This window comes from Corapipo altera, unplaced genomic scaffold (assembly GCF_003945725.1).
Source record: "Corapipo altera isolate COAL_440 unplaced genomic scaffold, ASM394572v1 161, whole genome shotgun sequence".
Lineage (NCBI taxonomy): Eukaryota > Metazoa > Chordata > Aves > Passeriformes > Pipridae > Corapipo > Corapipo altera.
The window spans coordinates 734,491-750,076 of NW_020884979.1; the positions used below are offsets into that span (position 1 = coordinate 734,491).

The 15,586-nt window shown below is 47.9% G+C and overlaps 1 protein-coding gene across 1 annotated transcript; it reads right to left on the reverse strand.

The window, feature by feature from the left end:
* Positions 1–77: 77 nt before the first annotated feature.
* ATAD1 (ATPase family, AAA domain containing 1) lies at positions 78–14,726 on the reverse strand. Its single transcript, XM_027665648.1, has 11 exons — positions 14,583–14,726; positions 12,576–12,750; positions 11,219–11,317; positions 10,811–10,931; positions 8,717–8,917; positions 7,990–8,096; positions 5,382–5,471; positions 3,655–3,705; positions 2,337–2,473; positions 492–1,435; positions 78–202 (listed from the first exon to the last, which is right to left on the reverse strand). Exons 2-10 carry the CDS (start codon positions 12,735–12,737, stop codon positions 1,315–1,317), a joined length of 1,089 nt encoding a protein of 362 aa, XP_027521449.1. The 5' UTR covers positions 12,738–12,750; positions 14,583–14,726; the 3' UTR covers positions 78–202; positions 492–1,314.
* Between the last annotated feature and the right edge of the window lie 860 nt (positions 14,727–15,586).

Below are 15,586 nucleotides of genomic sequence, written 5' to 3' on the forward strand. Positions count from 1 at the left end.
CATCCCCAGCCCAGCATTCCAGGAATAGCAGGGAGCAAGCTGTGCTGGATGGACACTGTCAGCAGCCCCCAACACTGTGTGATGGCAGGGCTCCAGCCCTCTTTATTTCACTTTATTTTCCTTTGCAGTGCGTTTGGTTTTACATCATTCTCTGCTTCCAACGCCTCCCTCCCCTCCCAGGCAGCAGAGCTGTGACACAGCACTCCACCCCAGGGGTAGGAAACAATTCCCTTTGCAGATTTGTGTTCAATTAGTGCACAGTTCGTAGAATTAGACAAAGAAAAATCAAGCTCTTGAATATCTCCGACAAAAACTTCACCAAAACACTTTTGCCACTCACGTTTGCAACCCTTTGCCTCCGTCGCGACAGAACGTGAACTCCCCACAACTGTTACCAACAAGTACAGCACGTTGCTAAATCACATTTACAAGCCTAAAACCCTTCCTCTCCTCTCCAGTGTCACGGATCCAAGCGTGTGACAGAGCCAAACTGGGGTGGTGCCACACTGGGGCCTCCAGAGGAGACACAGAGAGCAGCCAGTCCTCAGCACAACACACAGGAGCTCAGAAAGCCACGGCCCCAGAGAGCTCAGAACACGGGGGGGCTTCAGGAAAAGACCAGGGAAGAGTCTACTCTAATTGCTCACATCAAGGGAAAACCCAAAATAAAACCAGCGTTCATTTAAAAAGCAGAATTCATACAAAATTAAAAGTATTCCAACATTTGTACAGAGTAGTTTGCTATCTTTACTAAATGGCACCGGATTTCAAGTGGTCACGTGAAAGAGAAATCAGTAGCATTTCAAAGTTTGCTTTGTTCTAGAAGCAGTTTCTATCTTGGTATTTGCTGCTAAAAGGTAGAAGTGAACTGAGTATCGAGGAACCCTTCATCTATACATCTTCTGATTTGGTTTGCTTCAGTTAAGTAGAAAAGATTTTCCATACTCAAGTTATCTACAGATTATGTCTATATATATAAAAAAAAGTGTGGCTATGTACAGGTCACAGGTAGCACAGCCCTGCCACGGATTGTCCCCCTCACCCCGGTGCCCCCGTGTCCCACCTGCTGGAAGGCTCCTCAGTGGATCAGTGTGGGACAACACTCTCGGGCTGGGCTCAATTGTTCCACTCATGATCTCTCGTTGCACTTCCAGTGGCGCGCGATGGAATTTCAATAACTTAGAAGTTGTTGTATCAAAACGATTCCAGAAAACAGAACTCCCTGGGCCATCCCCACTCCCGCCCCCGGTTTTGCTAACTGATTACAGAAGTCAAACTAAATCACGTCAGGAACTGCAAACACGCTCTTTGGGCTTAATCAAAAACAATCTCCATGGCGAGGTTCTGCATGGAGACATCCTTGGATTTCCTCATCTTCTCGATGGCCCTGTGGAGATCCTGCTGCTGCACGGGCCGGATTTCATCCTCGTCGTGGCTGAGAGAGAGAGAGGGAAAAACAGCAAGGTGAGGGTTCAGCTGCTGGGGAACAGCTATTCCAGCAGTCAGCAGCAATCACTGGAAACAGGGGCTCTGATGTGGATCCAGCATCACACTGGAATCCCAGAAGCATTCAGGCTGGAAAAGCCCTCCAAGGTCACTGAGTCCCCCCTGTGCCCGATGCCCACCTTGTCCCAGAGCACTGGGTGCCATGGCCAGGCCTTCCTGGGACACCTCCAGGGATGGGCACTCCAAACCTCCCTGGGCAGCCCCTGCCAAGGCCTCACCACCCTTTCCAGCAACAAATTCCTCCTCCTGGCCAACCTGAGCCTCCCCTGGCACAGCTGGAGGCCGTTCCCTCTCCTCCTGTCCCTTGTTCCCTGGCAGCAGAGCCCGACCCCCCCCCCCCCCCCGCCCCCCCCTCCTCTCAGGGCCCCGCAGAGCCAGAAGGCCCCCCCCCAGCCTCCTTTTCTCCAGGCTGAGCCCCCCCAGCTCCTTCAGCCCCTCCTGCTGCTCCAGCCCCTTCCCCAGCTCCGTTCCCTTCCCTGCACACGCTCCAGCACAGCCCCTGTGCACACAGGGATTCCCTGTGGGTGTGGGAGATCCCAGAGAAACGTTGCAGCACCGTGTCACCAGCACTGAACCCTGGTACTAGATACTGCAGCACCACGACTTGTTGGCTCATGCCACCTCCAGCCTGGCGCCTTGGCACAAACACTCTTATTTCCAGAGCCAAAATCAATACCGGTAACTTTGATTTTGAAAGTTGGGCGGGTTTTGGAAAGGCAAACGAGACCCTCCTGCACTGCGAGGGGGTCGAACCCCCTGTAAATTCCTGACTGCAGTGAGAGCACCCAGAGGCAGGGCTGGGCAGGGGGCCGGGAGGGCGAGGCACGTACGTGTCCTCCTCGCAGGCGTTGTTGACGTACTCCCGCACGCAGAGCAGCGCCGCGTCCCGGCACATCTCCTTCAGGTCGCTGCCCGAGAACCCGTCCGTCTCCTTGGCGATCTGCAGGAGGTCCACGTGCCTGTCCACCTGCCACAGACCACAGGGTCACAGCACGGAAACTCCACAAGTGTTGACTTCCCTCACCGAGGACAATTGAGTCACCTCCGAGTGTTTCTCCCTGCCCCGAGATCACCTTCTTCACCCGGTGTTTTGTGAGAGGTGAGTTATCAACTCACAGCTTGGAACCCTCCAAGGAGTTCATTTCAGTAAAGGAACTGAGGCTTCAGCTCATCAAACTCTGGACTTGATGAAGAAAACCCACCAAGAGCCAACCATCCCATCAGCCTATCCCATCACTAACCAAGCTCCTGCGGGGATCTGGGTGGCAAAAACTGGAGCACAGGAACAATGCCCCGTTTTCCCAGGTGCCCACAGAAGTTTCTCAGCAGCTCTGTTGTCTGGACACCTGCTCCTACTTTATACGACCCCAAAATGGAGATTTAGAGGCAAAATAACGTGTCTAACTCCATGCACTGGACCAGACTGAACTATTCCCAGTCAAGACCCCACATTTATTCCATCTTTTTACCCTTTTTCCAGTCCATCAGTATTTCCTTTACCTTTGCAGCATCAGATTCAAGACAGATAGTGCTGCTGACTAAATCTGGGAGGAACCACTGATAACATGGATCCCATATCCTGCCCACAGACACTTCCAGGTGTGCTCACACCGACCCCTTGGAGGGCAGATGGGACACAAACACCACACAGTAATGGTAACAACACCTGCAGCAGCTTTCCTCTAAAGGGAATATGAATTATGGAGCAAAAGCAGCACTGTAAAAAAGTCATTCCTCCTTTCTTGACCTGAGCCAAGAAAAAGTTAAAGTTAGAGTCAGTATCTCAGGAGGTCTTGAAATGTCCTTCATTCATCCAAATGGGATTCAGCATCCTTAGGGAGATAAATGTATTATCTAGTTACAGAATTAGTAAATGGAGACAGAGAAATGAAGTAACTCTGCTCAGAGCTGGTGATTCACCCCCAAATCCAAGGCTGCTGCTCTGCTGAGGCTCCTGCTTACAGGGGAGGCAACTCTAGTGCTTTAACGTGAGGCCACACCTAAATCCACAAAAGATTCCCAAGTTATCAGCACCAATACCTTGGTAGATAAACTCTCCCTCCCTCCAAGGCAGGCAATTATAAAACATGTTTTCTGCAAGGCCCCTGATGTCACCAGCAAAGGACACATTAACAGGGCACTACTTACATTTTCATTTTTCAGGATGAGCTTCAGGATGGCTTCTCTTTGCTTCAGAGCCTGCAAGAGAAGAGATCAGAGTTACCAGGGGACAAAACCAAACACATGGAGCTCCCAGTTCAGCCACACAAGCTGTGGAAACCCGTCTGAGAGCAAATGGAGTTCTCCAGGTGTTTGAAGCAATAGGAATCCCACACTGTAATGAGGTCACTGACAGAACAGCTGAGCCCTGAGCAGATCCCTACCAGCAAGGTAAGACACAGGCAGCAAAGACTTGGGGTTTGTGTCTCCCAAACTTCACCTACATCCTTAAAAAGGGAAAACAATCCCCTATAGATACTCTGGCTGCTGAACAGTTGCTACTCTGTCCCAAAAAGTACTTCTTTCATTTCCCTCTGCCTTGCAGATAATTTTTAATGAGTGATTTGGGGCATTTTCATCTCAAACTCAGCTCTAAAATCTGCAAGGCTTTCCCTCCTACCTGTGGCCATTCCCAATCCACAGCACATCAGTTATCCCAGTTGGGATCAATCCTGCCTGATCCCGAGCACAGGAGCCAAGCAGTAAGTTCACAACAGGGCTGTAGTGAGGCAAGGAAAATCTGTTCCCTAAATGACACCTCCCTTGGTAACTCTCATCCTGGGAGAGGGAGCCAATCCCTGGAATATCCCAAGGCTCTGTTACCTGCACATAATTCCTCCTTCTAACGAGGGTCTTGATGGAAAGTCAAGAGGAAGTACTAAAATCCACAACCTTGGCCCTTACTGATTCAAGGAACACCTGGAGATGAGGAAGGGCAGTGGGACAGGTATGGAAGCTCAGCAGTCACTGGGTTACAAATGCCTTGTTTCCAAGAGGATCCTCCCACACAGAGTGAAAGGCAGTTCAAACAATGTGGGCCTGGGAACACAGGTCCTCTCTTGCACAATCAGCAAGAGCTTTACTCCTCCAAGTTTTGTCTCTTGCAGTTTCAGCAAAAAATGAATAATTATTTCTGTAGCCAGAAGGGAATTCTGACAGGGACTGAACTCCCAATGACACCAACACAGAAACAGCTGGTGACAAAGCCAAGTGTTCAAAGGAGACTAAAATACCTGGAAAAGGGTGGCAATAGCAACACTGGGAGCAAGGGCAACCTTGTGACAGCTGGCTAATGATAAAGAGCTCAATTACTGCCTCTTTGTCATAAATCATCGAATCATGGGATGGATTGGGTTGGAACCATCTCATTCCAACCCCACCATAAGCAGAATAAACCTGTTTTTTCAGAGTGCTCAACTGTGGAAAGGCCTGAGCAGAACACAGGCTTTCACAGGCAGAGTTCATTCCCTCTTCCCTCCTTGCAAACTGTGTATCCAGAGGGCATAAATGGCACTCAGCATGTACCTGCTTCTCCCCCCCAGCTGACCTGGGTGCCATCCTCACCCACAGGCAAGTGTGTGCAGCCACTTTTGTGCTTTTTGTGGCTGTTTCCAAGTTAAAAACAAGCTGTTTCCCAGTGTGCAGCATCTAAACCACTCCATTCTCCGGGGGGAAGAGGAGGGGTGGGAAGTGTTGCTTCACGTAAAAGACCCAGGGCATTAAAACCTCCCCGAGAAACATCACCTCAAAAAGCCGCTTCTGAAAAAACAACACCCAGACCAAAGGAATGAGGGATTCCCTGGGGATAAAAACCCCCCAGAGATGTGCATTTTGCTGGGTGCTGAGCCCCTCGCTGTGGCTCTGGCAGGACTCACAGGCTGGTTGATGTGGAAGCGGGTGGGCATTCTCCTCATGATGGCCGAGTCCAGGTCCTGGGGGCGGTTGGTGGCTCCCATCACGATCACCTGGGGATGCCAGCACACAACACCAGTCAGCCCGAGAGCAGCTTTGCAAAGCGTGGATGGATTGGGGAGTTTCAAAACCAAACAAGTGACTCTTGCCCACTTTATCAAGAACATCGACATCTGAAGAAGTTACACAAGGTTTCCTGGCAGTGATTTCAGCACCAGGCAGCCGAGGAGAGAACTGCTGCCACAAATACCACCTGGGGGGAGATTCTGACATCAGGCTGAACTTTATGAGCCCAGTTTGAAAGTTCAAGCTCTAAGAGGGAACTTAAAACTTCTGCTTATAACTCTTGGTGATGTCACTCTTAGTTCCTGGTGCTCTGGGAGGAGGAGGAATTTGAAAGGAGACGTTTTGGCAAGGTATTCAAAAAATGTGGTTATTTTTGTGTTGAAAAAAGAATCCCAGGACGGTTTGGGTTGGAAGGGACCTTAAAGATCATCTTGTCCCAGGGGCAGGAGCACCTTCCACTAGACAAGAAAGGTAATCAGCACCTGGCAGCTTCCACATGCATTAGAAGAGTGTCTCTGTTTTTTTAAGCATTAAAAAAAGCATTAAATGAATCTCTATATGCACAGGTCCATTTGCCAGCAGTGGGTTACACTGTCCAAGCCAAGTCCAACACAAGGGCAGTGTTTACCTCCTTGGAGCACTCCAGTTATTAATCCCAGAACAAATTTACTTCCCATTCACACCGGCCTTGTTTTCCCATTTGTTACTCCGAGTTATGTACATGGCAAACACCCAGTGGGGAAGGGGAAAGATGTCAGGGCAATCCATCTCCACTCCAGAGGTTTTCCTGCCGTGCTCCTGGCCTTTTGTCCAGGCTGGGTGCTGCAGGGCAGCTCCAGCAGGGCTGGTGGCACAGACTCACCCTGCCACCTAGAGGCACCGGGGTCGCCACCTCGCTGCTCCCATCCACGCTTTCCTGGGCCTTATTTCCTTTGGCTTTTTAGCCCAAAGGCATATTTTTCATCAGGGCTCTGCCCCCGAGTTCCTGCCAGACTCCCGACTCCATCCTCAGCGGGTTTAGCCCAAAACTGAGCGTGGTTTCCAGGTGCAACCAACACGGGAACAAATAACATCCATCACAACACCGACTGACAATTTCCTCTGAGCCTTTAGGATTTTTGGTACTGCAGCAAAAGCCAAATTCTGCTGAACTGGAGAGCCCCTAAATTGTCTTACTGCAGGGAGTGAACAATTTGACTTGCTCCAAGAACTTGTCAGTGTACTGGGAAAAAAACCAATACACTGTGATTGAAAGATGATATTAGTTTGTAGTGAAGTGTTCATGCCATTTCATTAATGGTAAGCAAACACCCTGCTTTAAGCTCCTCAGTGTATATATATATATATATATATATATAAAAATGTGTATATTTACACTGTCTTCTACTCATTTTTGGGGAAATCAACTTAAAAGCATCTTTAGAACAAGCTTGAGAGAGGAGGAAAAGCAGATTTTACAAACCAATGGATGTCAGTGCATTGGCCATTTACACAAATACAGGTCAAAAAGGCTGCAAATTTTAAACTGGGAGCATAAACATCCTTTTTAAAGGTTTTCAAAACATTCTTCCAGGTGACAGTTCAGAACAACACCATGCAGGCTTTTTGCTACATTCAAGTACTTTAGAATCCCAGAATCCCAGACTGGTTTAGGTTGGAAGGGACCTTAAAGCTCCTGTCATTCCACCTCCCCTGCCATGGGCAGGGACACCTTCCACTAGCCCAGGTTTATTATAGAAATATTTATTTCGTGAATGTTTTTTTCTTGGTTTGTTTTTACAGCACCAGCAACTTCTGTATTAGTTTTCCTCCCCAAAACACAACACTTCAGTTGAGATCCTGGAGGGGGATGGAAGCACGGCTCCACTTAACACAATTTGGCTTTTGGTAACATTCACTTCTCTGCCCTTGCAGATTAACTCCAGAGCCTAGTGCTTGTCTAATCCCTGGAGGTTCCCCATCCCTGGAAGTGTTCCAGGCCAGGCTGGACAGGGCTTGGAGCAACCTGGGACAGTGGAAGGTGTCCCTGCCCATGGCAGGAGTTAGGAAAGGGATGATCTTTAAAACCCTTTCAACCCAAACCATCCCATGATTCCATGACAAACCAACCAACCTGCACCTGGGATGAATACTGGGATGAATGCTCAGAGCTTTCAATAGCTTTTCCTGAAATCAAAGATTCCCTTCACCTGAAGAAAATATTCTCCAGACAATGTTTTACAGAACAGTTTAAAAATTCCCAGTGTTGGCAGCTCAGACTATACACTTGCATTGCTGACACTTCTGGAAATAACACCTCAAATAAAACCCAAATAAGTCCAAACAGAGTCTTCTCAGGAAGCAAAACAATCTGTTAATATCTCACCTCGTTGCCATGAAGTGCTACTCATCACTGTCAGGTAACGGAACTATTTGGCAATTCCTGCCCTCCTTCCAAAGGGGCTCCATGCACAACAGCCCAGAGGAAGGAATCCCATCCCTTTTCCCACCATCCTCTGTCCTTACCTGGCAGTTATAGTCGGTGTCCAGCCCATCCCACAGGCTCATGAACTGAGCTTTCATCATGGCTGTGGCCTCGTGGTCAGTGCTCGAGCGGTTCCGGAGGAAGGAATCTGTGTTGAGGGAGAAAAGCAGTTCACTCCCAACCCAGCTGGATTCCTCCTGGGCTGTTCTCTTACCTTAGAAATGCATTTTCAATAACCACTGTCACCAAACAAAAAGCACTGCTCGGGATGAAGAGCAGCAAAGTGGAACCCCCCCATCTTTTCCATGGCATTACACAAGAGTGGACCCATCACACGAGCTCACCCCAAACCTTGTGCTCCAAACTTTCACCTTCCTGAATTCATGGAAAGCAGCCTCCCCTCCTACTTCTTCAGCCTTATTAAACTGCTGTTCCAGAGCTCTCCTAAACCCACAGTTTGTTTTCCATTATGAGCCCTCATAGCAGAAGCACTGAAGTGTGCTCAGTGATGGGTTTCCTTGTGAACCAAAAATAAGCAGCAACTTGTTCTAATTGTAAATTCCTCCACTACCATGAGGAAGAAATACGTTATTTTTCCTGATTTGCCATCAGTACTTTAAATTTATTACTGAACCTTTCTTCAATTCTATTTCTACTACTGAACCTTCCCTCTTTACAAGGAAAAGATGACAGTGATCAATATATCATTGAACCCACAGTCTCATGTCACTCTGCTACAGGTACTTCCATAAAAAGAAAGGTTTTTACCTATTTCATCAATGAAGATGATGGATGGTTGGAGCTTTATAGCCAGGGAGAAGACAGCAGCAGCCAGTTTTTGGGACTCTCCATACCACTTGTCTGTCAGGGTGGAAGGCTGGAGGTTGATAAATCTGCAACCTGCTTCCTTGGCTGTAGCTTTGGCAATCAGGGTTTTGCCACAACCAGGGGGGCCATAGAGGAGGACTCCTGCAAAATTCATGGTGTTAATGACAGACCTGAGCGTGGTCCAGGCTTGGATTTCATCCAGGTCTTAAAAGGGAAGAAAGCAAGATAAGGCAACGCTGTTCCATCAAAGCAAATTCAGAGATATTCAAGATAATCCTTATTAAATTACAGCTAAGAATATCTAAAGGCAGGCATAGGGAAACTGGAGGGAGACATTTGGAAAAGGGCTGGTTTATTGTCCCAGCCCATGGCAGGGGGTTGGAATGAGATAATCTTTAAGGTCCCTTCCAGCCCAAACCATTCCGTGATTCCATCCCATGATTCTATTTCTGTGCCTATAAAGGTTCCATAAAAAAAAACAAACCCTAAGCCCCCATTTATTTCCTGCCAGCATCTGACAGGCCCTGTTTATAGCCAGTTTCTGCCCTGCTAATAAAACTTAGCACAGAGGGGTGAGAAAAGGAAAAAAAAAACAAAAACAAAAACCACCAAAAAACTGAGCCCACTGACATTTTAAACAAATTACCCCCAATTAAACATGACGTCTCGTATTATTTTTAAAGCTGTCACAGTGAAAGGACTCACAGGGGTGTTTTTCTACCACAGCTGTAAAGAAATTACAGAATTACAATTTAAAGAGACAAAATTCGGCCCCAAAAAAGCCTGAAACACAGAGAATTATTAAGGGTTTTTTCCCCTGTTTACGTGACTGAAGAGCACAAAGATCATCACTCTGCAGCAGTGAGTTGGTATTAACACACAGCACAGGCCACCAATAAAAACTGGGGAGCTGCCCTGCATGGAAAGTCTGCTTTAAAAAAGATAAATAAAAATATCATTTTTTCCCTTCAGCTTATTAGATCACGGCATTCAAGTAATTTTCCAGACAGCTTCAATCTGTGACTTGAAACAGAAAGTCAGCCTGGAAAAACCAAACCAGCCACAAAAGTGCTGCATTTTCCATCCCTTGGGGCACAGAAGCGAGAGGGTCACAGATCCAGGCAGGAATTAATAGGTTCAGAAGACAATATTCCAGGGATCAGAGCAGGAAAAGTAATCTTTGGTGTTTTGTCCAGTGTTTTAGGTTTAAACTCTGCTTTGCTTTGCAACAACATCCCACAAATGTGGCTGTAAGGATTGCAGCAGAGCCCAGCTGTCCTGTTTAACTGGGAAGTTGATTCTCCACCTGCCAGTTTCCTCACTGCCCCAACTCCAGAGAAAATCAAGGGATCTCTGGAGTAAAACTGGGATGTCTGTCTTGCTGGATGATGGGAATTTCCAGGATTAGAGCAGAGAGATGCCTCAAGCCTGGCTCCCACTGAGGGCTCATGTTATGACTTCTGTTTCTACAACAACACAGAAACATTAACCAAGTGTCAAAGCTGCAGAGCAAAGTCATAATTCAACTGCCAAAGGACAGGATGGGGTGCAAGATGAAAAACAAGACGACTCAGGCAGTTAAAAATGCAGGATACATGGATTACATGGGGCTGGAGCAGGGGGACAAGGGGGAATGGCTTCCCACTGCCAGAGGACAGGGTTAGATGGGATATTGGGAAGGAATTGTTCCCTGGGAGGGTGGGGAGGCCCTGGCACAGGTTGCCCAGAGAAGCTGTGGCTGCCCCTGGATCCCTGGAAGTGTCCAAGGCCAGGCTGGAATGAGATGGGCTTTAAGGTCCTTCCAATCCAAACCATTCCATGGTTCTATGCTTAGTGCACCAGAGTGTATCATCAGTGACCATTATTAACATGAAACTTCTTCATTAAAGCAGGAGAAGAGGGAAAATCTGAGGGTTTTCCCTGGCATCAGTCCTAATGGCTGCCCTTTGGCCTGGCAACACACTTCCCTTTTTGAGGAACTGCACCTTTTGTTTTTAAATACCAACATACAGACCCATAACATTCCTCTCCTACCTTTTGGGGGCTGTAAGAGCCTGGAATTCTCAAACAAATATTTCTTCTTGATGGGCAAAATGACAGTGTCTTTCAGATCTGTAATGACATCATCCAAGCCTGCAATATCACTCCAGGTGACCTAGGAGGGAAAGACAATATTAGGGATGATCAGCATAGTTCCTGACAAGGGGAAAATATCCTAAATTCCCCAAGGAAAAATACAAAAGCTTCAAAGTAGTGCATGGCCTGAAAAATAAGAGACAAGGGATTAAAAACCTCTGCTTTAACAACACAGTTGTAGTTTTAAACCACAGGAATGTTTTTTTGTGTGTTTCCACAGATGTGCATATGTGACAACTAATGAAATCCAGAGTCAAAGCCAAGATATTCCATGTCTGAAGGGCAGAAGGAGCAGGGAGAACTTACATGCATGCTAAGTGGGTCCACGAGATGTGCAGCAATGCTCATTTCATATTCTGTCAGCTTGACATTTTTCACTCCAATTTGCTTCATTAGTTTTTCAGCCTGGGGGGAAATCAAACACCAGGAGGATCAGAGACAGAACTGGAATGTCCCCCTCAAAACTTAGCTTTCTAAAATCTTTCTGGAAAGAAAAATCTTTTATGTGTCCCTAAGCCACACCCTAAAAGAGGTTAAATCTTGCTTTAAGTAGAGAGTTCTGATGCCTTCTAAAGATTTGTTGGCACCTGAGTGAAACCAAGTCAGATGTCTCAGTTCCCACCAAAGCAGTGTCACCCCAGCCCTCCCAGTCCCCATCCACGACTCAGCCATTATGACCCAAAACCCAACCCCAATAAACATTAAAACACAGAGTTTGGCTCCCCCAAACCTCCAGAGTGCTGCATCAAGGAGAGATTAATGTATTTTCAAGGTAAAAAAAGCCAATTCCCAGAAGCCAGTCAGTTTTTTAATATGCAGTCAGTGGGTTTTCCCCAGTTTAAAAGGAAAAGTCATGAGCTGTGTCAACACCCTTGCACAACTTAAGTTTCTCTTTCTGCTCAAACTGGCACTAAGTCCAACGTGTTTTTGGGATATTGCAGCTTCTTATATAACAGCTGGCACTGGCACAGGTTGGGAAAAGCTGATTTTTAACTCAAAAGTTCGTCAGGAAAGGAAAACCCACCAAAACAGGCTGAGGTTGCTCAAAAACTGCTCTTTGAACCTGTGAAATTTATGTCAGCCAGAAAGCAAACCAAACAGCTGCCACAATTCCAAAGGAAACGTCTCCCTTTTGGTTCTGAACTGCCCATAAAGGTTTTCCCAGGGCATGAATTGTTTTAATTCAACATAAGGCTTTTCACTTTTTCTCCTCCCCTTTCCAGGAAGAAAATTTGACTGCTCCCGGAGGTCTCTGCCATTAAGTTGCCTTAAAAGCAGCAGGGAATTAAGTTCTCTCTGCTCAAGGTTTTAAAAAGCAACCAGGAGACTGATGAGGGTGTGATTTAAAGCAACTGCTGCTCAGCAAAGTTGTCAGGAGGAGAAGCAGCACCGGGACCGTGGACTTGCTGAAAACCAGAACCAACATCAGCCTCCAGTTCAGCAGTTTAGCAGTTTTTCCACCCCTTCAAGGCAGAAGCTGTAATTCTGGAATTTTTTGAAGAGACCAGCAGCCTAAATCCTGAGATTTACTAAAAAAAGAAATCCCAGTTTTCTCTTGGACTATCCCACGTGCTTTCACCCGTTTTGCCATCGTCGCGGCCAGTCCGGTTTGCCACCAGAACATCCCGACATTCCACAGAAATGCTGAAAAACGGAGTGTTACCTGCTTCTGAGCTTCCACTTTCTGCTTCCTGGTGGGATCAATGGCATCAACCATCCACTTGATGGTGAAGTAGGTGACGGCCCCGAAGATGGTCAGGCGGAAGATGAGCCCCACCACCTCGTTCCGGCTCAGGGGCCGCGAGAAGGCCTCGGCGTGGACCATCCTGCTCCCAGATCTGCAGGGGGGGGGGGAAACCACAGGGAAGGGCAGAAGGAAGGAAAAATCAAAGCTGGGAAAACGTCTGCCTTGTGTTTAAACAGTGAGTTATAAAAGCTGTTTGCCAGGGCCTTTGGAGAAGGGCCTGCAGGGACAGGACAAGGGGGAATGGCTTCAAACTGAAGAGAGGAGGGTTAGATGGGATATTGGGAAGGAATTGTTCCCTGGGAGGGTGGGGAGGCCCTGGCACAGGTTGCCCAGAGAAGCTGTGGCTGCCCCTGGATCCCTGGAAGTGTCCAAAGCCAGGTTGGACGGGGCTTGGGGCAACCTGGGCTAGTGGAAGGTGTCCCTGCCCATGGCAGGGGGTGGAATGAGATGATCCTTAATTTCCCTTGCAACCCAAACCATCCTGGGATTCTGTGTACACATTCCCACTAAGACCAGCATTTTGGGACTGTTCTTGACCCAAGAATGCAAAATCCTGGAGACAGAGAACTCCATTATTTAACCAGAGAGGTCTTTTCCCTTCACCCAAGTGCCACATTCCGGAGCGATGGATGACTTGGATTTGATTAAATCGAGGTTAAGAGCTGGAGGCTGCACCTGGCAGGATATCTGTGGAGTTATTAATATCAGTAGAAACCTGAAAATGCTGGATGTGGCACACAGCTATCCAGGGAAAAGCCTGACTGCTGTAGGAGCCAAGCCCAGACAGCACAGCGCCTTCAGCGTAGGGGACGTGCTGCACAGAGGAAGGACTTTTCCTAAAACATTGGAAAATGGCTGGGAAAATCGGGGTCCCCTTCCTCCTCAGCTGGTGGGGGGGTTCCTCTTGACAATCCCCAATCACTCCTCGGGCACTGCCCCTTTTTCCTGCTGCAAGGAAAAGCCAGTGGCAATTCCCCTGGCAGCTCCTGACATTCCCTGGCTGCTCTCCAAAGGGAACTTTGGCAGCCAGGGCAAAGCTGGAGCACCCACAGCCAAGATATCCCTGGATTCCTCCTGCCCAGGGCAAAGCTGGAGCTCCTACAGCCAAGATATCCTTGGATCCCTGGATCCCCCTCCCTGTGTTATGCTGACCCCAAAGCTCTGCCACACCACTGACTCTGGAATTCCACTGGGACTGGGCTCAGGAGAAGCACCACTTGGTGGACATCAACCTCTGGCTCCTGTATCCCAGCAGGATCACTGGAATCACTGGGTTTGGGGTTTTTTTAACGCTCCCTTCCCTGTTCAGGCAGTTAAAAATCCAGCCTGTCGCTGTGCCCACCTGCCTGGAAACCAAATTAAATTTGCCTGCTTTGGGATTTAAGCAAGTCATTCCCAAGCTGGAGGGCTCTGTGTGCCGTCCTCAGCCTGATTCGTTACAATAAAAGGGCTCTGGGTCACTGAACAAGGAAAAATCCTTCCCAAAAACCCACGGAAGGAACCTCCTCTTTCTGCAACCCGTGCCCTGAGCACCAACTGCGAGGAAAAGCTGTAACAGGAGAGGAACCGGCGCACATCCTCGCTGAGCAGAGCCCTGATAACAAACAGAAGGTAAATGCTGCAGGACTCGAGCGTTTATTTCCTCAGCGGGGAGGACGGTTCGCTCCGCTCCGCCCATGCCGGCGCCAAAGGGAAACCAAAAGCACGGCGGCTGTTCCGCTCCCAGGGAATGCTGAGGCACTGCCGGGAACCCCCCGCCTGTGCCGGGCCCGGCGATGCCCTCCCATGCCGGGGATCCCCTCCCGGGCCCGTCATCCCCCCACGGTGACCCCGCGAGGGCCGGACCGGCCCGGGCCGCCCGTGACCTTCCCGCCGCCCCGCAGCTGCGGCGCGGCCGCGGCCGCTCCCCCGGCCGGCACTCACCGTGGGCCCGGCGGGTCACTCGCGCTGCGGGACACGGGGGGCGGGCCCGGAGGAGGAGGAGGAGAAGGAGGAAGGAGCGGCAGGAGCAGAAGGAGCCGCCGGCGGCACCGAGGGCCCGGCAGCGGCCGCGGCGCGTCCCGCGCTTCCTCCGGCCGGCCGGCACCCGCCGCCCCGCACGAACGTTCCGCCGGCCCGCGCGAAGGTTCCGCCCCCCGGCTGATCGGGAGCTCCCGCCTGGAAATGGTTCGGGATGGGACGGAGGGACCGGAACGAGCGTCAGCGGAAGGGAAGGAGTCACCGCTGCCTCAGCGGCGCGGGCACGGGGCTCCGACTGCGGCTGGGATGAGAGCGGTGGCTTGGGGCTCTCTGCTAGTGTGTGAAACGCGTATAAAATATAACCTATATAGGACATAACGTATACGTAACACATGCTCAGTATAGAGATACAGACATATACAGGTGGATATATAAGTGTGTATATAGTATATCTTTTATATATCATATATATTTTATATATACATATATATACATAAGCCTAAATAAATATATTTTTATATATTATATGGAAAGTTATCTATGTCTATTCATATATATTATATAGAAATTATATATTTTATATAGCTTAAATATATTTTATATATACACACATATACATAAGTAAATAAATGTGTATTTTTTATATTATATAGAAAGATATATAGATATATTTTTATGTATTATATAGAAAGTTAACTATTTTATATATATAAGAAATCATAGATAAGTAATTTGTATATATTACCATATATTATATATTACTATAAATTATATAGTGTATATTTTGTATTATAGTATGTAAATATATATTTTTATATATTATATTTAGATATATAGATATATAATCTATATTTAGATATATAGATTATATAGAAAGTTATATAGATTATATAGAAAGTTATCTATTTTATATATATTATATATTGTAGATGAGTAATTTGTATATATTACTATATATAATATATTAC

What these genes read in the sequence shown, in the direction of transcription:
- ATAD1 (XM_027665648.1), bottom strand. Translation starts at nt 12,737, where the DNA reads ATGGTCCACGCCGAGGCCTTCTCGCGGCCCCTGAGCCGGAACGAGGTG. An exon ending in GCTTCCACATCAACCAGCCT is followed by an intron (nt 3,706 to 5,381) that starts GTGAGTCCTGCC and finishes CTTCTCTTGCAG; the next exon opens with GCTCTGAAGCAAAGAGAAGC. An exon ending in TCATCCTGAAAAATGAAAAT is followed by an intron (nt 2,474 to 3,654) that starts GTAAGTAGTGCC and finishes GGTCTGTGGCAG; the next exon opens with GTGGACAGGCACGTGGACCT.